This window comes from Pogona vitticeps, chromosome 2 (assembly GCF_051106095.1).
Source record: "Pogona vitticeps strain Pit_001003342236 chromosome 2, PviZW2.1, whole genome shotgun sequence".
Lineage (NCBI taxonomy): Eukaryota > Metazoa > Chordata > Lepidosauria > Squamata > Agamidae > Pogona > Pogona vitticeps.
Window position 1 is genome coordinate 15,350,959 of NC_135784.1, and position 24,123 is coordinate 15,375,081.

Sequence of the window (24,123 nt, forward strand, 5' to 3'; positions counted from 1 at the left end):
AATTAGAAGAGAAGTTTATTAAAGTAAACACATTTATTCCAGGGATAATTTAAAGAGAAAGGCAGTTAATTAGTAGACTTTCTCTTTAAATTATCCCTGGAATAAATGTGTTTACTTTAATAAACTTCACTTCTTTCCTCTCTTCCTCCTTTGCTGCCACCTGCCCCTCTGGGCATGTATGTTTTCCCCTTCACTCAGGCTCTTACAACACTCGTAGCCAACCTCGAGGCACTGAACGTGGCACCACTCGGCTTGAATAGAAAAAAGTAAGGTGTTATTAAAAGAACAGGGTCAAAACGACATCAATTATCCCTAGGCTTTAACTTTGATTCAGCATCATTCTTAGTATCCTTCTCAGAGGTGGTTTCCAGCCTTGGGTCCCCCCCCGATGTTCTTGGACCGCAACTCCCAGAAGCCTTCAGCACTCGCTGTGCTGGCCAGGATTCCTGGGAGTTGTAGTTCAAGAGCAAACCTCTGAGGACCCAAGGTTGCGAAGCAGTGGTATCGGAAGCAATGCATTTAAACATAGCCAGACATCTCAGGAGCTGTTGGCCAAAAAAGTTCCTTGTTTAAGCTCCGAGTTCAACGGAAAAGGGGCAAAACGTCGGCTCTACTGTGGCAGCCTGACTAGGACAATCATATGCAATCATGGGAGTTGTAGTTCATGATCTCACACAGGGAAGGGAACCCTGGACCTGAAGGTTAAAACTATTGAATTTGAACTGAAGTGCTGTGGAAAACCAAGTCCCATTAAGTTCGAGACTCCACGTTCAAGAGCAGTCTATTTTCTGTATTGCAGTTGCTTAAGAACTGCATCAAAAGTGGAGTAATGCCTTCATATCCTGACCATGAGCTTCCTGGAGGCATAGAGAAAGACCCAAGAGAAAACAGGGTGTTGCTTGACTAGATGGATCTTTGGCCTAAACCAATAAACTATATCTTACATCTTGAAATGAAATGAAATGAATGAATGAATAAATAAGAATCTTGGAGTTTCCCATTACTTTCGAAAAGAGATAATGATGGAATTCCTAATATCTAAGCTTGCAACTCTCTGGGGCAATTTTGACTAAGGTCTTCCATCTCAGGGCTCCTTCTGCAGACGCTCCAGAAGCCAGGCAGGCAAGAAGAGAAGGACAGAGAGTAGCAGAAGGGGCTAGCATTACAATTATGATCACCCCCAACTTTAAACTTATGTGATCAAACAAAGAGCAAGAAGGAGCCTTACGGAGAGAAGCAACCATCCTATAATTCTCCTCCATGACTTCCTTGTGCAGTGCCTTTTGGTCTGTATCCATCAAGGCCCACTCCTCCTCGGAGAAATACACAGCCACCTCCTCAAAGATCACCGGATCCTAAAAGGGAATATAACAATTTTTCCTCACAGAAGACAATACAACAGTTCTTTTTCGCCTAAATGCAATACAGAAGCCCTCCTTGATTCTGATGGAGGATTCAGGCCTTCGGGAATAGTCTTCTCAGCATTTTCCATGGACATCTAAGGACATTTCCAGATGCTACATTTGTTTTGACTCATTTCATTCCCTTTTCTGTCACTTGGTGACAAAATATCATGGTGTGTCCTGGGGTTAGCATCCTAAATGTTAATGCTTTAGCGCTATGGTGTTTCAGTGCTTGTTAAGAACAGACATGGAACTTTCCTTTCTCTTGGTACTCTGAAGAAGCTGGAATTCCCCCAAACAAAATTCTGGGAGATGTAGGCAAAAAACAAAACAAAACCCAAAAAGAGTCCACAGATCAATTTCCCTCCCTACCTATATGTTTCCAGGACCATTCTTTTACGTGCAAAATAAAGAAAACTGCCTTGGTCGTCCCTGGAAGTCATAAAACTTCATGTGAGATGCAAAGGCTCACGGACAGGGTAGTCTTGCTGCCCATTAGGTTCCCTAGTGCAGCGGTCCCCAACCTTTTTGGGACCACGGACTGGCTGAGGCTCTGAGGAAAGTGGGGCACCCCCTGCACACGCACTCTCGGACACATGCGTGAAGCAGTGGGGGAGCACATGTATGTGTGCTAGCACCAGCATGAGCACTCCCCCACCCCTTCACACATGCACAGGAGCACCTGCACGCCCTCATACACGCATGCCCACCCCATTGTACAGGCACATGTGTGAAGGGATGAGGGAGTGCTCACGCCAGTGCTGGCATGTGCGCATGTGTGCAAAGCAGCTGTAGGGAGGGGCGTGCATGGGGGAGGTCTGTCTCTGTGGCCCAGTCCAGCTCAGGCCATAGACCGGCACCAGGCCGCAGACTGGGGGTTGACGACCTCTGATCTAGCGGCACAGAGGTCATCTGTGGATCTTCCTCCCCTTGAAGACATCTGCCTCCCAGAGTTATGCCTGTTTGAGTGACATTGTAACGAGATTTCCCCGCTTTGGGAACCCGTTGAAACGACCACAATGAAATGTTTCTCACCTGCTGTTCTTCCAGGCTTTGCTCCCTTGCCTGGCTCAGGAGGAAACTTTCAGCCATGGCTACGCCCTGAGAACTGGCCTCCACTCCACCCTTTCTGACGCAGCTCTCCATCTTGAGTCTGAGGACAGCTAGAAACTCTTCCAGGATCATGAGGCCGAGGACCTTCAACCTTTGCTTGTTGCTGTGGCTTTAGCGCTGGAAGTCTAAATTGAAGGGGGTCTCCCCATTTTTAACCCAGAGTCATTCAGAACCTGCCTGAGTGGGTTGAGGAGTTCTTCTAACTTCTAGGTTGGTCAGCTCCTCTTCTCTGTTCTCCAATTCTTGATACAACCTGCCTCCGACGTGATCAAAAATGGCTTTCTTTTTTCTGCCAGGCTCTCTCTTAAGGCAAAGAACATCCAAAGGAAAATCAATTCCTATGAAGCCAAAGAGATGTTCAGTGAAGAAATGCTTAATAATGCTCTCAAGGTCGGAAGATGCTTTGCATTCCGATGCTTGCTGGCAACCACGAGAATACTTATGTTAAAAAAAAGCTTTACTTAATTGCCTTAAATAAAGAGACAAATATATAAGTAAGTGTCTGGCTTCTCCTCCTTCCTGGGGCTGGGTATCATCACGGCCATGATGACTTTGAATGGGACAGCTCTCAAGGACAGTGTTGTGTCACATCCCCATTAGTCTTGAGCAATCCGCTGTAGTGTTCTCATCGCACGGCTAAAGGATTCTAGCTTCCCAAGGACCTAAATAATATCCCAAGTGCCATAAGCCAAACAATAAGCTAAAATAAAATAAGATTTTGCATAACACCTGCTTCTGGCAGAGCACCCCCCCGAACTTTAGATGTCAATCATGACTAGTACAAAGTAGCCCCTGTTCAAACTAAACAGATTAGAAGAATCCATATCAATGAATTATATATGCCCAAGGAAGTGGATTTGTCCATAAAAACCCATATTAAAGTATAGCAGTTAGTCTTTAAGGTGCCACAACATTTTTGTCTCCTTTATTTTTCTTTTGTTGTGGCCTAATATATTAAAAAGAAAACCCTCACCGTTCTGACCTAACAGACGTACCTAACAAGCGATTTTCATTACACGTAACTCAGATGTAGATATTTACTCACCCAAATTATAGCACTTCCCTACATCCTCTACACACGACAGCGTTGCTGTACTCTGTGAAATCGTATAAATTCAATCCAACCCATAACTGGAACTAAAGCTTTTCTTGCTTACCTTTCTGCTTTATTTGTCGTAATTTAATTTTGGGACACCGTGGTGAGCTATTAATAAAATGAATGTATTAAAGTTAATTTAATTGTATATACAAGATTGATGACTAGTTTATATAAACAAGTGGTGATCCTTCCACAAGAGTGCCAGATTAAAACCTGAGCCGTTCAGATCTGTTCCCACTAGTTCATTTCTCGCTCTGCCTCTCTTTCTTTCTCATCAGACACCTACGTGGTCTTTTTCCTCTCCCCCTCCTGCTTCCTTTCTCTCTCCCTTTCCCTTCCCCATATACCATTCCTTTCTCCTTCATTAGATCCCATTTTACCTTAATTACTGGTCCAAACGGCCTGGAAACTGGTTCGAGTGGAAGGGAAGGGCTCCTGGCTTGGCAGAAGAGGAGAAATCAAGAACCTCTTCAGACGTGGGTGTTGCCTGTCGGAGGTGTTGTGTGTGGGGGGGGGAGTGCATCTGCCCCTTTTTGAATTGGCTGCCCCCCCACTTCCCCTGGAAGGGTTATTGATTGATTAATTGATTGATTGATTGATTGATTGCATTTATACCCCACCCATCTAGTCAATTGACCACTGTAGCCAGATCGAAGGTGCCAGAGGTGTGGGAAGGGCAACGGACACCCAATCCTAACAAAAAGGGCAGGGGAAAAAACCACTCAAGTTCAGCCTCACCTCCATGCAATTCCCAGTGGGCAGAGGAAAAGGAAGCTGAAACCCGCCCTTAAAACAGCCATCGCTTTTTGGCTTCTTCAAGGATCATGTTTCCAACCATCTGCAAAGTATCAAATACCCACAAGACAGGATTGAGCACTTGGCGAGGGGGGGTAATATTTGCTCTGAAAGCCCACAGTCCTCCTGCTCACCTTTCCAGCCTCTCTTCGTTCGCTAAAAAGCCAGACTCTCTCTCTTGTCTGGCGTGTTTCCCCTCTAGGAATCTGTGCCTCTCTTATCTCTTTTCTTGTCTCGGACGCTCACTCTCTAGGAATCTTCTCTCTCTGTTCAAACCACCAGAATTTCTAATCTAAGTTCCTTTCTAGGAATCCATCTCTTGTTGTTTAACCCTTTATAACAGTGATTTTCCCCCCCCACCTTGGGCCTCCAAATGTTCTCGGACTTCAACTCCCAGAAATCCTGGCCAGCAGAGGTGGTGGTGGTGAAGGATTCTGGGAGTTGTAGTCCAAGAACACTTGGATGCCCAAGGTTGGGGACCACTGCTTTATAAAACAAGGAGCTATAGTATCCTTGCAATGCAATTCTTGCTTTCCTGGGAAATACAGGCATGCAGATTTGTGGAGTTGTTTGGTTCTTTAGACTACAGCCCCCAGGATCCCCCAGGCACTCAGATTATGCTTCCTGAGGAATTCTGGGAGTTGTAGTCGTGAAAAAAAATCAGTAAGGAACAAATTGCTATTGGGCACAATCAGGCATCGTTATGGAACTGCTGGAAAGCTCAGCAAATGAGGTCTCTGGTTCTGAAATTTTTTTGAGTTCTTTCCTTGCACCAGAAACAGCAACAGGCACTATACCAGGGGTGGGCAATTAATTTCTATGGGGGTGTGTGTGGACATGAAAAATCTGAACTGTATTCGGGGGCCGAACCAACTTTACTTAAAATTAAAATGAAACAGCGATATTTGTTAATCTTCACAAATACTAAAGAGATTTTTTGCGGTATGTTAAAAATAAGCGATGACAAACCTTGACAGCATCTTAAAAAGCAGAAACATCACCTTGCCAACAAAAGTCCGAATAGTCAAAGCTATGGTTTTTCCAGTAGTGAGGTATGGAAGTGAGAGCTGGACCATAAAGAAAGCACACCGCCGAAGAATTGATGCCTTTGAATTGTGGTGCTGGAGGAGGCTCTTGAGAGTCCCCTGGACTGCAAGGAGAACAAACCTATCCGTTCTAAAGGAAATCAACCCTGTGCACTCACTGGAAGGACAGATCCTGAAGCTGAGGCTCTAATACTTTGGCCATCTCATGAGAAGAGAAGACTCCTTGGAAAAAACCTTGATGTTAGGAAAGTGTGAAGGCGAGAGGAGAAGGGGACGACCGAGGATGAGGTGGCTGGACAGTCCATAGGCATCCTTCAGTCTCAAGAGACTATGGTAACATGCTCTAAATCGAGGAGTGTCCTCTCCAGAGCATGAAGCCCGGGTAAGGTAATATGGAGGATAGGCTGTTACCCAAGCAGCAGATCCCCCCTCTCCACATTGCTGAACAGTGGACAGTGTCACCAAAGCTACCAACATGAATCTGACTCAACTCCGGGAGGCAGTGGAAGATAGGAGGGCCTGGCGTGCTCTGGTCCATGGGGTCACGAAGAGTCGGACACGACTAAACGACTAAATGAACGAAACGAAAGATAAGCAACTGATCAACTTTAGACAAAAAGCTATAAATGGTTTTGATGTTCAAAACTGTCCGTGGGCCGGACAGGAGCAGCTCGCGGGTCTTATGTGGCCCTCAGGCCGCACTTTGCCCAGGTCTGCACTACACAAAGAGAATGGGATGAGAAGCTGAATTTGTTCACAAGAGTTGTGCGGTGATTCCAGTCATTCTTGGATGGTGCTTGAAAAATCAGTGAGGAATTGGTTTCAAAACCTGGCTCGGAGGGGAGGGAGGATGTAAAAGCCAGAAGCTTTTGCCAGGGCCCTGCTAGACCACCATTCCTGCCGTCGGGGGAGTCGACATTTCGGCGCCAGGTCAAAACCTTCCTGTTCCAGAAGGCTTTTAATTGAAATAACATCAACTGTGGGTCCTGATGGCAATTTTAATTGTATTTTAATTGTATTTTAATCATTTTATCTCTTATTGTATTGAATTTTAATTGTTGTAAGCTGCCCAGACACCTCTGGGTAGAGTGGGCCGCATATAAATTAATCAAATAAATAAATAAATAAATAAGACGGAGGTCTTGAGAGTGGGTGGTCCTTCCATCAGTGGCGTGGGTGACTCCCTTTCGTTTGGGGGGGTCGACCCTCACCACAAAGAGCGAGGTTTGCAGCTTGGGGATACACCTGGACCCGGCGCTTACCATGGAAACCCAGGTGGCGTCTGTGGTCCGCTCTGCCTATTTTCATCTATGGCGGATTACCCAGCTGCAACCATATCTTGATGGGGGGGCCCTCACTACTCTTGTCCATGTGCTCATAATCTCGAGATTAGACCACTGTAACGCACTCTACGTGGGGCTGCCTTTGGGATTGATGCGGAAACTTCAAATGGTGCAAAGTGCGGCAGCCAGGCTCCTTAGTGGGGTGAGGAAATATCAGCATATCTCCCCCACCCTGGCTGCTTTGCATTGGTTGCCCATTCGTTTCCGCATTGATTTCAAAGTTTTAATGATGACATATAAAGCCCTAAACGGTTTGGGACCTCGATACCTGGCATATCACCTTCTCCCACCCAAGTCTACTCTTATCACCCAACAAAGCCAGCAGGGACGGCTGGGGGGCCTTACCCCAAGAGAGGCCCGGAAAGAAAGAACAAGAAACCGGGCCTTCTCGGTAGTGGCCCCTCGGCTGTGGAATACTCTGCCAACGGAAATCCACCTGGCTCCCTCGCTGGGTGTTTTTAAAAGCCATTTTAAAACTTGGCTCTTTAGGCAGGCCTTCCCTCCAGTCAATTACGTAATTGTTTCATTTCTTTAATCTCCCATCTTGAGAATGTATATATCCACTGTTAGTTGGTTGTATTATTAGGTTTTAGTAAGTATATTATTCTATCATTTTTTGTAAGCCGCCCCGAGCAGACTTTGTCTAGAGGGGTGGGGTATAAGTCTAAATAAAGTAAAGTAAAGTAAAGTAAAGTAAAGTAAAGTAAAGTAAAGTAAAGTAAAGTAAAGTAAAGTAAAGTAAAGGAAGGAAAACATATTCTTCAAAGAACTGTCAGGTAATGCCATTGAATTAATTCTGAATTATGACAGTCTTTTTCAGGGTTTTCTAAGTAGAGAGTACTCAGAAGGGGTCTACAACCCCTTTTCTCTGGGGTGGGGGGTGTGGGCGGCCTGGCACTGTGCACTTTTTGCCCAAGGCTACACAGGCTGGCTCTTCTCTCAGGAGGCACCACGGGGGGATTGAACTCCCAACCTCCAGCTCCACATCCAGGCGGCTAACTCACTGAGCTGCAACCATTACTGTGCAAAAAATATTACTGTGCCAAAAGCAGAGAATGCTTACAAAACTTATTCATTTTTATTTACAATTTTACAAAGCATGGGTTCTCTTCATTTTTTTAAAATCATGTAGTTGGTCAACAATACATGAGGGGGCAGCGGACACAGCTTCCGACTATGACTCGGGAGATCTGGGTTCAAATCCCTGGTTCAACCACAGAAACTCACCAGGGGTGAGACTCAAACACCTCAGAAACCCTGTCAGGGTTGCTGTAAGTCGGAAATGACTAGGCAGCATGTGACGGGAGAAAGACCCACGATCAGATCAAAACTTTAATAACACTGTAAAAATGTACATAGTTTCTCTCTCTGGCTGTATATTTGAAGGCATATCCATTAATTAAGATGTTTACATGGTACGAACAAAGATATATTTCCCCTCTTGTGTGAAATCCTTTTGATTTGTTAAGGACTAATTAGTGCTAGCCTCTGTATTGCAAGGTCAGACCAGCCATCGTAAGATCGAATCCACGTGACAGAGTGAGCTCCCGTTGCTTGACCCAGTTCCTGCCAACCTAGCAGTTCGAAAGCACGCAAATGTGAATAGATAAATAGGTACCACCTCGGTGGGAAGGTAACGGCGTTCCGTGTCTAGCCGCGCTGGCCACATGACCATGGAAACTGTCATTGGAAAAATGCTGGCTCTACGGCTTGGAAACAGGGATGAGCACCGCCCCCTAGAGCCGGACACGACTGGACAAATTGTCAAGGGGAACCTTTACCTTTACCTAATTAGTGCTAGGGTGAAAATTTCTACAGCTTCTCCCGTCCATGAGTTTTTTGATGCGAAATAAGGCCGGCGCTTCCACTGAAGCTTTTCCCACATTCCAGACACTGAAATGGTTTCTCTCGGTTGTGAACTCTCTGATGTGAACTGAGGTTGGTTCGCCAGCGGAAGCTCTTTGCACAATGCATGCATTTATACGGTTTCTCCTCCCTGTGTGTTCTTTGATGCGAGGTAAGGCTGGACCTCTGCCTGAAGTTCTTTCCACACTCCAGGCACTTATAGGGCATCTCTCCTGTGTGGATTCTCTGATGTCTGTCCAGACTTGATTTCTGCCGGAAGCTCTTTCCACACTCCAGGCACAAATATGGTTTCTCTCCTGTGTGGATTCTCTGATGGGTAGTGAGAATGGAGGTCTGACTGAAGCTCCTTCCACAGTCCAGGCACTGATAGAGCTTCTCCCCCATGTGGAGTCTTTGATGGTAGATGAGGTCTGTGCTCTTCCCGAAGCTCTTTTCGCACTCCGAACATTTATAGGGTTTCTCCCCTGTGTGGATAGTTTGATGGGAACTCAGGGTATCTTTTCTGTTAAAGCTCTTTCCACATTCCAAGCATTTGTACGGTTTCTCCCCCGTGTGGATGATTTGATGTGACAAAAGGATGTCTCTCCGGTTAAAGCTTTTCCCACATTCTAAACATTTGAACGGCTTCTCTCCTGTGTGGATGATCTGGTGAGAAGTCAGGTATTTGCTAGTGGTGAAGCTTTTCCCGCACTCGAGGCATTTAAAAGGCTTCTCCCCGGAGTGGATCTTCTGATGTAAGGCGAGGGAGTCTGCCCAACGGAAATTCCTGCCACATTCCAAACATTTATAGGGTTTCTCCCCTGTGTGGATTCTCTGATGGCATGTCAGGCTTTTGCTGATACTGAAGCTTTTCCCGCACTCAAGGCATTTATAGGGTTTCTCCCCTGTGTGAGTTCTCTTGTGGAGAGCAAGGGTTGATTTCCAACGGAAATTTTTCCCACAGATAAGGCAGTGAATGCTTTCTTTTCCTTTCTCTGATTCTTCTTGAACTGAGATTTCACAAACAGCATGATCCGCTTTCAGTTTTTTCCTCTTCTTCGGCCCTGTTTTAGCTTTTGTTCTCTGCTTTCCAACTTCTTCCCACCTGGCTTTTCCCAGTAACATCCTTCCTGGTTTACCTTCATTTTCACTCTCCCGTCCATCATCTCCTGGAAAGGATAAAAATAATGGGCAGAAAAGCCTGAGATTAAAATGTTTATCCGGTCCACTGTTGCTATGAGCAACGGAACAAGAATAAGAGGGGTGAGGTAAAACAGACACTGCCGTGAGTTATAGAGAGTGTGTTGACTGACATCAAACTGCAAAATTTGGAAATTAAAACGGCTACAATGCCCTCATCATGGCCAGAAATCACTTTCCTGAATTCCAATTAGTTGAGCCCCAATATTGTGTAGAGATGGGCATTTCATGAGAAGGCAGGATTCTCTGGAAAAGACAATAATACAGTGGTGCCTCACTTAATGAGCGCACCGTTTAACAACGAATCCACATAGCGACCCGTTTTTTGGGGTTGCTAATGCGATCGCATTCCGATGTTTAGATAGGCTAAACATCGCATTGCGATCATTTCTGCACCCGGCGGCCATTTTGGAAACAGTTGATCAGTGGTTCCAAAATGGCCGCCGGGTGCAGAAAATAGCCGCCCGCACCACTTTCGCGCCCTGCCCTCGCTTACTGGGCAGCGAAAATGGCGGCCGGATCCAGGATTCTTCGCTTACCGGTGAGTTTTTCCCTAATAGGAACGCATTAAACTGAGTTTAAAGCATTCCTATGGGTTTTCCCTGCCCGGATAGCGAAGAATCCGGATAGCGACGCTAATCCTGGAACGGATTAACGTCGCTATGCGGGGCATGCGGGGCACCACTGTACTCAGAAAGGTGGAAAGCAGCAGGAAAAGAGGAAAACCAAATATGAGATGGACGGACTCCCTAAAGGAACCCACAGGCTTGAGTCTGTAATGACCAGATAGGCGGGGTATAAATGGAATGAATGAATGAATGAATGAATGAATGAATGAATGAATGAATGAATGAATGAATAAATAAATAAATAAATAAATAAATAAATTGCTGATCAAGGCTATGGAGGACAGGACATTTTGGAGATCACTCCTTCATACGGTCGCCATACATAGTAGGCAACTTGATGGGGAGTAACAACGAAAAAATTGTGTAGAGAATGTTAAATGGGCCCTATGAAGTTCAAAAGGGAGCTCTGGGTCACTCAGAATATCTCTTAGCTAAGCCTCCCTTACAGGGCTCTTTGTTGTATTCATTTGTTTCTTAAAATTATACCCGGCATTCTCAAGTAAAATGTCAAAGCAGCTTGTTTTCTGCAGCTAAACGGAGGAAACTTAAGATAAATGTTTCTGTCTCCTTATAGGTGAAACCTGGAAATGCCCCAAAAACCAAAGAGCAATCATGTAACTCTGCGGCAGAATTCATACTGTCTTTTTTTTTTTTTGCCCGTATATGTCACTACTCCAAATTTGGCATTATCGTTTAAACTTGTAAACAAGCATATTTTAAATCTTTTAAACGAAGGAATGTTTTGTTTATAACATAAAAAAGCTGGGTTTGTAAACTGAAAAGAGTTTTTAAAAACGGGAAAGAAAGAAATAAGTTAAGTGGCGAGATAAACACCCAATATAAGAAGAGCATTTCATCTGCACATTTCTTCAATATATAAGCGTAAACTTTTACTTCTTTAAAACTTTAAATGCTTTTCTCTTCCTTACATGTGGATAGATGCTTGCTTTAACACTTTTTCCACTGTGCAGTGAGAGTTTTTTTTCTGGCCACAGGGAGAGAACTGGAAAAGAGGAAGGAGTGGGCAAAATTTCCTCGCATGTCCTCTAAGTCTAAAGAGCATTGAGGGAGTATTTATGAGTTTTTTTAAAATTACAATATTTGGGATGGTCTCGAGAAGTCATGAGGCTAAAGAACAGTAGCTCTGACAGAGTTTGGCTTGTTTGAAAAAAAGGCTTCTTTGAAAAGACTCCAGAAGCCAGCTAGGCTACAAGGGACAAAATGGCAACACCGAAATAAAAATAAAAATAAAATAATGTTATTTCTTACTATAATAAGAATCCAAACAAACGAAGAAGGGTTAATCTGCTCCTCAGGGCTTATGACTTGACTTTACCGCTTAAGGGCAAGAAAAAGCCTTACCTAAAGGAGCTCCAATGCCAAAATTATCTTCCATTCTTCCTTGTGGGATGCGACGTCTGGTCTTAATGCAGCCAGACACACTTCTCAGTGAAATACACAACTGCCTTTTCCAAAACCACCAGATCCTAGAAGAGAACATATGGAGAGTCATGCTAGGCTTTCTGTTCCCCCAGTGCCCAGTCGGATGAATTTAGAAATTCATCCAGCATTCTTCTAAAGTTGTCCAAGTTTTCAGCCACTAGTACACCTTGTGGCAGTGAGTTCTGCAGCCCCTGTTAGCATCAACATTTGGAAGTGCTACTTTTTGCACTAGAAATCCCATGTTGGCTGGAGGATTGTGGGAGCTGTAGTCTAAAATAGTCATGTTTTAAAGCTCTAGTTTCCAAGCTCATTTATTGCCGCCTTTTAGTTCTATTATTTTTTTAATACATAGTAAGTTGTCTTGGGTCCCTCAAGGGAGAAAGGTTGGGTGTAAGTTAATAGACATGGTCTAGAGGGACGGGGTAAAAATCTAATAAATAAATAAATAAATAAATAAATAAATAAATAAATAAATAAATAAATAAATAAATAAATAAATAAATAAATAAATAAATGGAAATAGAAATGGTAAGAAAGCAAGCCTGCAGCCAACAGCTGCTGTTCCTTATCACTGTACCTAGATATATTTTTTTAAAAAAACAATTATTTAATCTGTTAGTTAATAGTACCATTCATGTCCCATCTTCCTTTTGGTGGCCTCAATGTGTTTCATATATCATTCCTTATGAAATCCGCACAACAACCCTGTAAAGTACGTGTGTGTGTGTGTGTGTGTGTGTGTGTGTGTGTGTGTGTGTGTGTGTCTGTGTCTGTGTGTCTGTGTGTGTGTGTGTGAGAGAGAGAGAGACAGAGAAGGTGTGATTGGCCAATAGTCAGCCAGTCACAGCTAGATGAGGATTTGAACCCAGATCTCCCTGCCTTTCAGCACATAAACCTCTACTACACCACAGAGATTCTTCAGTTCGCTTTGTGAACGAATTCATTTTATCAATATAGCAACTCTCTCTGGAGGATGGGCAGAAACAGCATCTACCTGGTGTCTGATTCAGACTGGAGAGGGCAGAGTAACACGTCCCTCATTCAGGCACGGTGCTTGCAAGCGAACCTTGGACCAGTCAGCACCTCAAACTGGCCTACTTCACAAGACTGTTGTTGTCGAGACACCAAAGGAAGGGAAAGGAAGAACTCATGAACGTCTGGGTAGAAATAAAGGACATTGAATAAAAGGACAAGAAGATGTGGCAAACAGTAGGTGCTCTCTTCAGATGCTCAGAGTTTCGGAAAATTTACTTTTGGGACTACAAGTCCCAGAATCCCCCCATCCACAGATTCTGGCACTTGTAGTCTAGAAACGTAGCTTCCCCAAATAGTGCAGATGCCTCCGCTGCTACGTATGCCTCCCAACCTTGCATCCCCTATCAAAGCCTGCCAAGAAATGTTTTTGCCCCCCCACCCAGCCTAGATATTTCGGACTACAACCGCCATGATCCTTTAACCAACAGCCACACAGCTGTTTGACTCACCAGATCAAGGGAAGAACAAAGAGCAGATCCCACTTCCAGACAGCAGGAGGGGGTCAACCCCCCGAAAGCAGGAATCCAGCCTCAGCCTTCCTTGCAAGAACACTTTCCCTCCTTCCAGGTATCCAAATCTTGCATCTTTGCCAATAAAATAAAATGACATTCACTAAGCAGGATAGCAAGTTGGATTGGCATTGGAGGACCTCCCCCTCCCTATGCTTCTCAAATTTCCTTCCTTTCTAGGAAGCCGGGCCTTCTCATTCATTTTAACCCTTTTCAGCCAGCAAACATCTGTCCGGCCAATCCCTGGAGGCAACATTTTTGTTTTTACAGTCACTCGCCTTCCTCCTCCTCCTCCTCCTCCTCCTCCTCTTCCTCCGTTGGGCAGCAGGAGGCCTCTTTTGGAGCAAGCCTTGAGGACAACCCGGCCCTTTAGAAAAAGGAGCTGATGAAAATGACGAAGTGTTCTGTAGCACTTTAAAAGCTTGCATGGTTGCTTTGGCATCAGCTGTACACTGGGGTCCTATACTCTTAGACAATCACCTGGCAGTTCTGCTTTGATTATATTCCTGCATTGAGCAGGGGGTTGGACTAGATGGCCTTGTAGGCCCCTTCCAACTTCACTTTGATACTATGATTCATTTGAATAAATACTGAAAATTTTTTTTAAAATTAACTTCTGGTCTCTTTCATTGGAAGGATGTTTGGGGCTGTCTTTGTTGCGTCAACATAATGAGAAAGAAAGGGTGGGATGTCAAAAATTTAATGGAGTTTTCTCTGAAGCAAGCTTTTCCTAGAGGAAGGTTAAGGCCCAGGGAGGTGGTGCAGTGTAATGGTTACGGTGTTTCAGCTTCCCGCTGAGACATGAAAACTCGCTGGATAGCCTTGGGCTGGTCACAGTCTCTGAGTCTGGAGACCTACCTCACAGGGGGGTTGTGAGGATCGACTGGGAGGAGGGAGACGGTCCATACTTTCTCGAGTTCCTTGAATGAAAAAGGAGATATCAGATTGACCAACAGTTTATTTGGTGAGAAATAATGTCCCCAGTAACTTACATTGTCTTTTCTAATCCCTTCCTTACTAAAACCAGCCCTTCCAAATTGCCCTGCGTCTTCTGATGCATCCGGCATGTATCTGGAGTTGCAGTTGGAGGCAAAACAAGTGTAAGAAAGGAGAGAACATGTTTTTTTTTAATGTCATTTATAAAAATGGGAGCAGGGAGATTCCCCAGAAATTTGGGGAAACTGATCTTCCAATTTCCTTGCTAAGAAAAGGATATTGTCCTCACAGAACATGATTTGAGAAATTACCGTCATGGACTACAGCTCCCACTTTCCCCAAGCAGGCTGGCCTGGGGATGATGGGAACTGTTTGTTTGTTTGTTTTTTAAAGTAACTGTGAAATTCTCCTTTAGGTCTTTACCAGCAAGGCTGCTGTTAGGTGGGTGAGAGACCCCCACATGGGCTCTTCTGATACCTGGGGAGAGAGCAAATTTGACAGAATCAATAAATTATTACACAACTGGGGCAGTTACAACATATATAATAGAGAACAAAAATGGAGATCAAAACATTAAAGACAACAGCCATAACCCTAACAATAGACAGCACAGATTAATCATATAAAACCAGAGTGGATGGAAGAAAGGGGGAAGGAATACAGCGAGCTAGCGTCAGTGTGGGAAGCCTTCTCGAAAAGCAAGAAATCCGAAATGTAACAAAGACTGGCTCAAAACAACAGAATCCATTTGCTTCCCCGTCTGGGCTGTATCCAGATCTCCTATGAAACTATGTATTACACAGTTTGCATTCTGACCTTCGTCAACGGATGAGTGCTGAATCCCGCTCCTCCCTTTAAGCCTTTCTGATCCTGCCTTAAGTGGGAGCATTAATTGTGGATGTGATATGCAGCTCTTTCTAACCCAGGATCTTACCTGTTTTCTCCCTTCATTTCAGCAGGTGCTGCAGGTGACACAGGATAACTGTGTGGGGGGTGTCACCAGAAAGTTCACTACAAATCCACACCAGAGAGAAACCATTTACATGTTTGCAGTGTGGAAAAGAGTTTCCATCGGAGTTTCAGCCTGAGGTCTCATCAAAGAATCCACACAAAGGAGAGAAAATATAAATGCTCAAGATGTGGGAAAAGCTTTGGTCTCATCTCACCAGCAAATTCACACGAGGGGAGAAACCTTATGAATGCTTGGAGTGTGGGAAGAGCTTCCGTGTCAGCACACATCTCACAGCTCACCAGAGAGAAAATGCAGAGAGAAAATGTGCCAAGTACGTGCGAAAAGTGGTTAAGAAGCAGAGGTGCAAATCCCAGTGTCACATTGGGACAGAACAGCTCTTAACAGTTGATATTGTACAAGCCACCAGCCATAAACAGACTGTGTTTCTTGGCATCATCATCATCCTCAAACTGATGGTTGTCTATGCCTTGGGTGGCCATCTCGGACTCTAGAAAGCTCGTTAAGCGACCTTGGGCAAATATTTCTGTGGCCAGTACTCTTAACCCACAGTTGTGGAGTGTTAACACTGCTGCGGGTGATGTGCTGCCACTGGACGAAGCCCTTTCACGTTATCCTGACTTGGCCTCTCCAGCCATCCTCAGTGTGCTTCCCTGCGCATGCGCAACTCCTAGGAAGAGGCAGGAGGTGAGGCATCACCTTTGAAACCAATAGACCTCAGTGGGTTGGTGCTCTTGGCAGGGACTGAAACCTAAGTCTCCTGGGTTCTTAGTTTATCTCCTTCCCTTTTCTGTTACAAGTGTGATAGATATCTGGCTGCTGAAGCAGAAGTTGGGAATTCAATCCCCCCCCCCCCCCGTATCTGCAGGGGATGGATCAAGTGGATAGAGGGAAGCTCTTTTTTCCCTCTCACAGACCAAAGAAAGATTTCCTTACCCAACATGTTGTTAGTCTGCGGAACTCCTTGCCACCAGATGTGGTGATGGCATCTGGCCTAGATGCCTTGAAACGGGGATCGGACAGCTTTCTGGAGGAAAAGTCCATCGCACAAGCCATGATGGGGACGTACAATCTCCAGGCTTCAAAGGGACCTCCAAAGGCCAGATGCAGGGGAGGGGGATCAGGAGATGGGTATCTAGTTGTCCCGGGTACTCCCAGAGGCATGTGGTGGGGCCCCTGTGAGATACAGGACGCTGGAGTAGATGGGCTCTTGGCCTGATCCAGTAGGGCTCCTCTTAGGTTCTTATGTCTCCTGGAACAAGAGCCAGCCTGGGTGGCCTTGGGCAAACTGCACAGTTTCAGGACACCCACAGAAGAACAAAATGAGAAACCGCTTCTGTGTATTTTCTAGCTGCAAATTCCTGGAAAGGGTCACCGTAAGTCAAAATCAACCTGAGAGGACATGATTATTGTTATTTACAAGCGAGTCTGCCTTTTTAATGTACATCAGGGAATGCATGGTGCAGCCTGGCTTCAGGGTGGGGTGCGTAAGGGTTAAGGAGGGAGTTTGGACCAGCACTGATGCACTGCAGCATCATTTCAAACAACAAACTTCTGAAAATCCTGGTTTTAAAAACTGCTGGGGGGGGGGGGTTTCCTGGATTTCCAGGCAGAAGGAAAGTTAGGAATTTAGCTGCTGTGGAAATGACGCGTCTGCACACCCAAACACCTGCCCCCAAGGCTGGCATGCTGTGGCACAGTTAGGTCACTGCCTCAGGTGGCAGAGTTGTGGTGGTGTCATTAAAAAGCAGCAAAATATGATTGCTTTATTTTTTTCTAATCCTCCTGGGAAGGAACGGGAGGGGAAGTTGCAGATTAACCTCCCTCCAGTGCCAAGAAACCTTCCTTTCCTTTGGAGACTTTTTTAAAAAGCTCCTTTCCCAAACTCAGGGTACTAATATCTTATAGCTTGGGATCATTTCTGCGTGGCCTCAGGCAGCAAACTATCTGGGGTCGACCCAAAAGAAGCCCAGTCTGGCACCTGAGCAATGGAGGGGTGAATAATAGCAGGATAGGGGGAGAGCGAGGTCCTATCACTGGCTTCTTCCTCACTTTCAAACTCACTTTCCCAAGCGCCTTTGCGATACCCAGAGTCAGAAAAGTGGAAAGAAGCCTTTTTGTTGTTTTTTAGTCGTTAAGTCAGTGTCCGACTCTTCATCACCCCATGGATCAGGGCATGCCAGGCCCTCCTGTCTTCCACTGCCTCCCGTCATTAATTGGTCAAATTCATGTTGGTCGCTTCGATGACGCTGTCCAACCATCTCATGCTCTGTTGTCCCCTTCTCCTCTTGCCCTCACACTTTCTCAACATCAGGGTCTTTTCCAGGGAGTCTTCTCTTCTCATGAGAGGGCCAAAGTATTGAAGCGTCAGCTTCAGGATCTGTCCTTCCAGTGAGCACTCAGGGTTGATTTCCTTCAGAACGGATGGGTTTGTTCTCTTTACAGTCCAGGGGACTCTCAAGAGCCTACTCCAGCACCACGATTCAAAAGCATCAGTTCTTCGGCGGTCAGCCTTCTTTACAGTCCAGTTCTCACTTCCATACGTTGCTACTGGAAAAACCATAGCTTTGACTAAGCCAGTGTTGGCGAACCTATGGCACGCGTGCCATAGCTGGCACACGAAGCCCTTTCCTCTGGCACGTGAGCCCTTTTGAAGTGGCTGCAGCTGGGATTCCCCCTTTCTCTTCCTATTTTGGGTCCTTTAACTTCCTGTCCATCCACATGATTCCCCCTTTAACTTCCTGTCTGTCCCCATGATTCCCCCTTTAACTTCCTGTCCATTCCCATGATTCCTCCTGAAACTGCCACTTCTTGTTCCGGTTTTGGTCTTCCAGGCGGCATGGCAGCCACTGGTTTCTTCCCCACCCCCTCATTTTGGGCACTCGGCCGAAAAAGGTTTGCCTCTGGACTAAGGGGACCTTTGTTGGCAAGGTGATGTCTCTGTTTTTTAACATACTGTCTAGGTTTGTCATCGCTTTCCTCCCAAGAAGCAGGCGTCTTTTGGACCAAATGAATGTCTAGATCTTGGTTTTCTCCATAAAAAGGGAGTAAAAGCCAAGGACAGAAAAAGTATATCAATTAAAAAGTAAAAATTATATCAATTTATTATTTTTTGGTTGTTAGCCGCCTAGAGTGGTCCTGAGTTGACTAGATAGGCGGGATATAAATAAAATAAAATAAATAAAAAAGCACATTCTGTGCATCATAAAGTGACAGCCCCTCAATATCACTGTTCTCTTTCCTTTGCTTTATTTTCTTCTAATTTCATTTTTAAAGGTGTTTTCTTTTGAATTATTCTACTCCTCTACCGACTTGCTGTGTAATTTAATTTGATTTGATTTATGAATTATATTGCTCCTGGCTGTCGTTCCTCCGTCCAACCTTTTTTAAAACTCGATTTTTGAGACTCATGGTTCCTCCAGAGTCATAAGTGTGTTATGCTCTCAGTGAATTTCCAATCCAAAACCTCTCCTCTGAATTTTTTTTCCAGTCAGAAATCTGGTTTCATTTCTTTTTTCAAGCATTTTTATTTATTAATAACAAACAACGCATAACAATGCATTATAAACATAACAAAGCCTATAAAGGAATTAATAACACACTTCAAAATAATATAAAATATATTGACGCTGAATATGCAATAAACGCAATTCTCCTTCCTTCATGTAACAACCCTTCTGACTGTGCTTCCCTTAGCACACAAAATCAATAAATTCTCAGACAGCTATGAAAGTATACCTCTTTAACAATCTCTTTAATATGAGTTAGCTTATGATGAATAATTATGTTCCATATTTCTTTATACCATTAATTTAATTGGAAAACATACATTTCCAATTCTTCGCTATCATTGATCTTGCTGCTGTTAATAAATTTGAAATTAATTCTCTAGCTGAACAATTACATTATTCCTTATCAAATATTGATAAAAGTGCTATTTTAGGACATACCTATCAATTTTGTTTAGTACGGTAGTTTCCTTTATTTCCATAAAATCCAGATGCCAAAACTTCAATGCATTCTCACTTTCCCACCCTGCATGGAAATAGTACCAATTTTCTGACATCCTTTCCAACACAACTTAAGACAATTTCCATTTATTTGATTTAATTTCACCGGAATTAATTGCCATCTCCAAACTAAGTCACTTCAAGTCATATTCCCTTAACAATTTAAGAAAATCCTGTTGATCTTCTGCTTCCAGCAACATTATATTTTAGAATTTTTATTTACTGTATCTTTCATTATTTTAATCTATACTTCCCTTTTGTAACACAAATTTCTCAAATTAAAGAGCAAATAAATGACATATTAGGAACGGATGGCTTAATATTTTACAATTAGAGCAGTGGACAAAAGTTTGAGTAAGAAAAATGTTAAATATAGGTTTGATTTCTAACATAATGCATTCAGATATAAAATTGATGGTCTTGTTGGAAAGTGTTGGAAGAAATGCTGGAGGTGTCGGCTGCACATATTACTGTGTAAAACAGAGCTTGGAAGTAACAACTCTTACAAGAAATGTAAATATCTGTAACTAGTTTATTTTTTACAATATCCATTGTGGTGTGTCCTAGGAGGCTTGTGTTCGAATCCCTACTCCACCATGTAAATTCTCTGGGGGTATGGAACTGGTAAAACCACTCCTTAAATACCTAATTTACCTTAAAAGCCCTGTTTGGGTCCCTATAAGTTGGTTCTGACTTGACAGCACAACATAAATTTGAGGAAAAATCATGTAGCTACTAGCTACAAAACAAGTTCTAGGTAACGCCTAAACGACTTAAATGATACCAGGGTACTGTCCAAAGTTTCTTTAGGGCATTTTGAGAGCAACCAACATTTCTGATTTTACAACATTTTCTCATAAATCCTAAGTGGAAAATATTCTTTGGCTTTGTTTCCCCCCCAATTTGTTTACAAATATAGGAAATATTTGTGAAAGTGTAATATCAGAACCGGCCGCTAGATAAAAATACCAGAAAAATAAAAACAAAAACTGAAACACTGTAAATAAATAATAAATGAATGAATAAATAAATAAATAAAGGCTTGAGACAAATTTGGTGGAAAGCAGAAGCGCCCAATAAGCAAATAAGAAAGCTTATTTTTCTATCTTATGCCTGCTACCAGCATAGGGAGTATTGCATATCTTCAGAGCATACACAGAGTGCATCTCCAAGTTAAGACCAAGATGGAGGGGAAATGACACAGTGTCCTTGCATGAGGTTCAGCCAACTCATGTAACTTCTACACCCCGGATATACAGTATATCAAATTTTCAAGGTCCAGGCCTTTCCCTGCTAGCAACCCATCAGGCCTCATTCTTCTTCCAAGCTTCAGGAAAGCAGATTACGGAAAACTCTCTCTCTGTTTCAATCCTGCCAAGCTACCCTTTCCAGCTACAGGCAGTGGTTGTTTCGTTGTGGGGTAGAAACAGAACTCTTTCTTCACAAAGTCAAAATGGATCCCACTTATCTTTTTTTTGGGGGGGGGGATAGGGAGGAAATCTCAGGCCTTCATAGTGTATTTGTTTTTTTTTAAAGCATGTTTATTTAAAATATTAACGATTTTTGGAGACAATTATTATAATTATCTTCGAAGGGCGAAGGGAAAGAGAAAGACGGAGGGAAGTGTATATGTACGCATGCACATATAATTATTGTGGTTCTGTGCTTAGGATGACCCTATGAAGGAGCAATGCCTACAATGTTCTGCCCTCAATAGCCCTGGCTCAGCTCTTGTAAACGAAAACCTGTGGTTTCTTGAAGGAGTCAATCTATCTTGTATTTGGTCTGCCTCTTTTTCTGTAGCCTTCCACCTGTCCCACTATTATTGCCTTTTCCAGAGAATCCTGTCTTCTCATGATGTGCCCAAAAGTAGGACCACCTCAGATTTGCCTTCAGAAATAGTTAAGGCTAGATTTTTATCTAGGATCCACTTGGTCGTCTTTCTTGCAGTCCAGGCTATCTGCAAAGCTCTCCTCCAGCACCGCATTTCAAACAAATCAATGTTTTTCCTGTGAGCTTTCTTTACTGTCCAGCTTTCACGCCCGTACATGGTGATTGGAAAGACAAGAGTGTGGATGATCTTGGTCTCCAGTGACGCCTGATTATCTTTTCTAATTCCTTCATTGCTGCCCTTCTGAGTCTCAGTCTTCTGATTTCTGGACGATAGCCTCCATTTGCATTGAGGACTGAACCAAGGTATACAAAAACTCGATTTCAATCGATTCATTGTCAGCATTAAAGTTGTGTAGTTCTTCTGTCGTCACGAATTTGGTCTTACTCTTCAGCTGCAGTCCTGCTTTAGCACTTCCTTCTTTTACTTTTACTAAAAGTAGTTTCAAGTCATTCCCACTTTATGCCAGTAAAATGCTGCCATCGGCCTATCTTAAATTATTGATGTTTCTTTCAACAATTTCTACTCTCTACTTCATCTGAAACTAATCCGGCTTTCTGTGTAATATATTTCGCATAGATTGAACAGCTAAGAGGATAAAATGCATCCTTTTCTGACACCTTTGCCTTTCCTTCGTGAAGATGGATCCTGTAATCACTTACTCCACAACATCCGAGTCTCTTGATAGTGGCCTCCACATTCCAAGTATCCAAACGGTTTCTAGCCTGTGTGGATTCGTTGATGGGAACGAAGTTTGCTTCGTTCACAGAAGCTTTTCCCACAGTGCGAGCACTTAAAGGGTTTCTCCCCGGTGTGAATACTCACGTGGCGAACTAGGTTGGTGCTCTGTCTGAAGCTCTTTCCACATTCCAGGCATTTAAACGGTTTCTCCCTGGTGTGGATTCTCATATGAGACGCAAGGTTCCCCCTCTGACTGAAACTCTTTCCACATTCCAAGCATTTGAATGGCTTTTCGCCGGTGTGGACTTTCATGTGGGAAGCAACGCTTGCCTTCCGGCTGAAGCTCTTTCCGCACTCCGAGCACTTAAAGGGTTTGTCCCCAGTGTGGATGCTCAGATGGCAAATGAGGTGTGGCCTCCGGCTGAAGCTCTTTCCGCATTCGGAGCAAGTAAATGGTTTCTCCCCTGTGTGGATTCTCATATGGGAAATTAGGTTTGAGTTCTGATTGAAGCTCTTCCCGCACTCCAGGCATTTAAAAGGTTTCTCCCCTGTATGGATTCTCATATGGTTAGCGAGGGTTGTGCTTCGACTGAAGCTCATTCCACATTGCAAGCACTCAAAGGGTTTCTCCCCTGTGTGGATTCTCATATGGAAAACGAGGTGCGTGCTCCGACTGAAGCTCTTCCCACATTCGAAGCACTGAAACCGTCTCTCCCTCACCTGAATTCTCTTATGGGGAGCAAGGTGTGCGTTTCGACTGATGCTCTTCTCACGATCCAAGCATCCAAACAGTTTTCCTCCCCCGTGTGTTCTCAAATCTTTTTCAGGGGACAAACAATTCCAATAATGATTCCTGTATTCTGAGCAGTCCAACTGTTTCCTCCCGAGGTGGGTTTTCCAGTGAGCATTTCGGCTGGCTTGACAGCTGAAGCTTTTGTCACAAGCCGCGCGCGGATGACTGTCATGGCTTTGATGTGTTTCTTCTTCAAATGGCGCTAGATGAAAATGTTCATGTGGAGAAAAGAAAGATTCATTCCCTTTCTCTTCAATTTCAGCTTTTCTCCTCTGGGGTTTCCCCTCTTCCTTAGTGCTGTTTTCCAAGAACACCTCGTCCGGGTCTTCCTTGGACCTGTCTTCTCTCATACCAGAAGCTAAAAGAAAAACAAACAAACAAACACTAAAACCCAGCTTCAGTGAAAATGAAAAATCAATCTCAAATTTGGGAATAGAACCAATTAACTATAAGGTAAAGGTTCCCCTTGACAATTTGTCCAGTTTTGTCCGACTCTAGGGGGCGGTGCTCACATGGTGGCACCTACAGTCATGCCCTGCTGGACGATTACCCCGCTCTACGACGAATCCGCTTAACGGTGAAGTTTTTGTGATCACTTTTGCAATCACAAAATGATGGTTTAAATGAGGTTTTCCCGTTTTACGATGATCGGTTCCCTGCTTCGGGAACCGATTTTCGCTTTACCATGATCAGCCGCTGACTGAAGAAAATGAACCCCCACAGTTTTTAGGACTGATTTTTCACTTAACAGGCACCAGAAAATGGCTGCTGTATGGAGGATCTTTGCTGGACGAGCAGGTATTCAGCTCACTGGAACGCACTGAATGGTTTTCAATGTGTTTCAATAGTTTTTTTTAAATTTTGTTTGACAATGTTTTCGCTCTACAGCGATTTCACTGGAACAAATTAATGTCATCAAGCAAGGCACCACTGTATTTATCTACTCGCATTTTTCACATGTTTTCAAACTGCTAGGTTGGCAGGAGCTGGGACAAGCGACGGGAGCTCACTTCGTAGCGTGGATTCGATCTTATAACTGCTGGTCTTCTGACCTTGCAGCACAGAGGCTTCTGTGGTTTAACCCGCAGTGCCAACACGTCCCTATAACTAACTATAAACTTAGTCACAATTAGCCATGCATCTATCACACGCAGGACACATTTGGCTCTGTCTCTCAACACCCTTGGGAAGGAGGTGCCACCAGGCTACATAATATGACGTTGCGGTTGTGTTAGACGTAAACTGGTTGCATCAATTGATCTTTAATTTAACCACTCATAGTGGACCCTCGCTAGACTGGTAGTACAGAACTGTAATAAATAAATAAATATATTTAATTCATCATTAAACTTTTTAAATGAGCAAATCTGGGAGCTACCTTT

The 24,123-nt window shown here is 43.9% G+C and overlaps 1 protein-coding gene across 1 annotated transcript in view; it reads right to left on the reverse strand.

Moving 5' to 3' along the window:
- The window catches only part of LOC110070271 (uncharacterized), a 31,133-nt gene that overhangs the window by 2,556 nt on the left and 4,454 nt on the right, over positions 1-24,123 (reverse strand). The window contains 7 exon segments of the mRNA XM_078386791.1: positions 1,229-1,355; positions 2,439-2,628; positions 8,616-9,813; positions 11,836-11,960; positions 13,401-13,432; positions 14,319-14,380; positions 21,930-23,099. Of these exon segments, the coding sequence (XP_078242917.1) occupies positions 1,229-1,355; positions 2,439-2,628; positions 8,616-9,813; positions 11,836-11,960; positions 13,401-13,432; positions 14,319-14,380; positions 21,930-23,099 (2,904 nt within the window).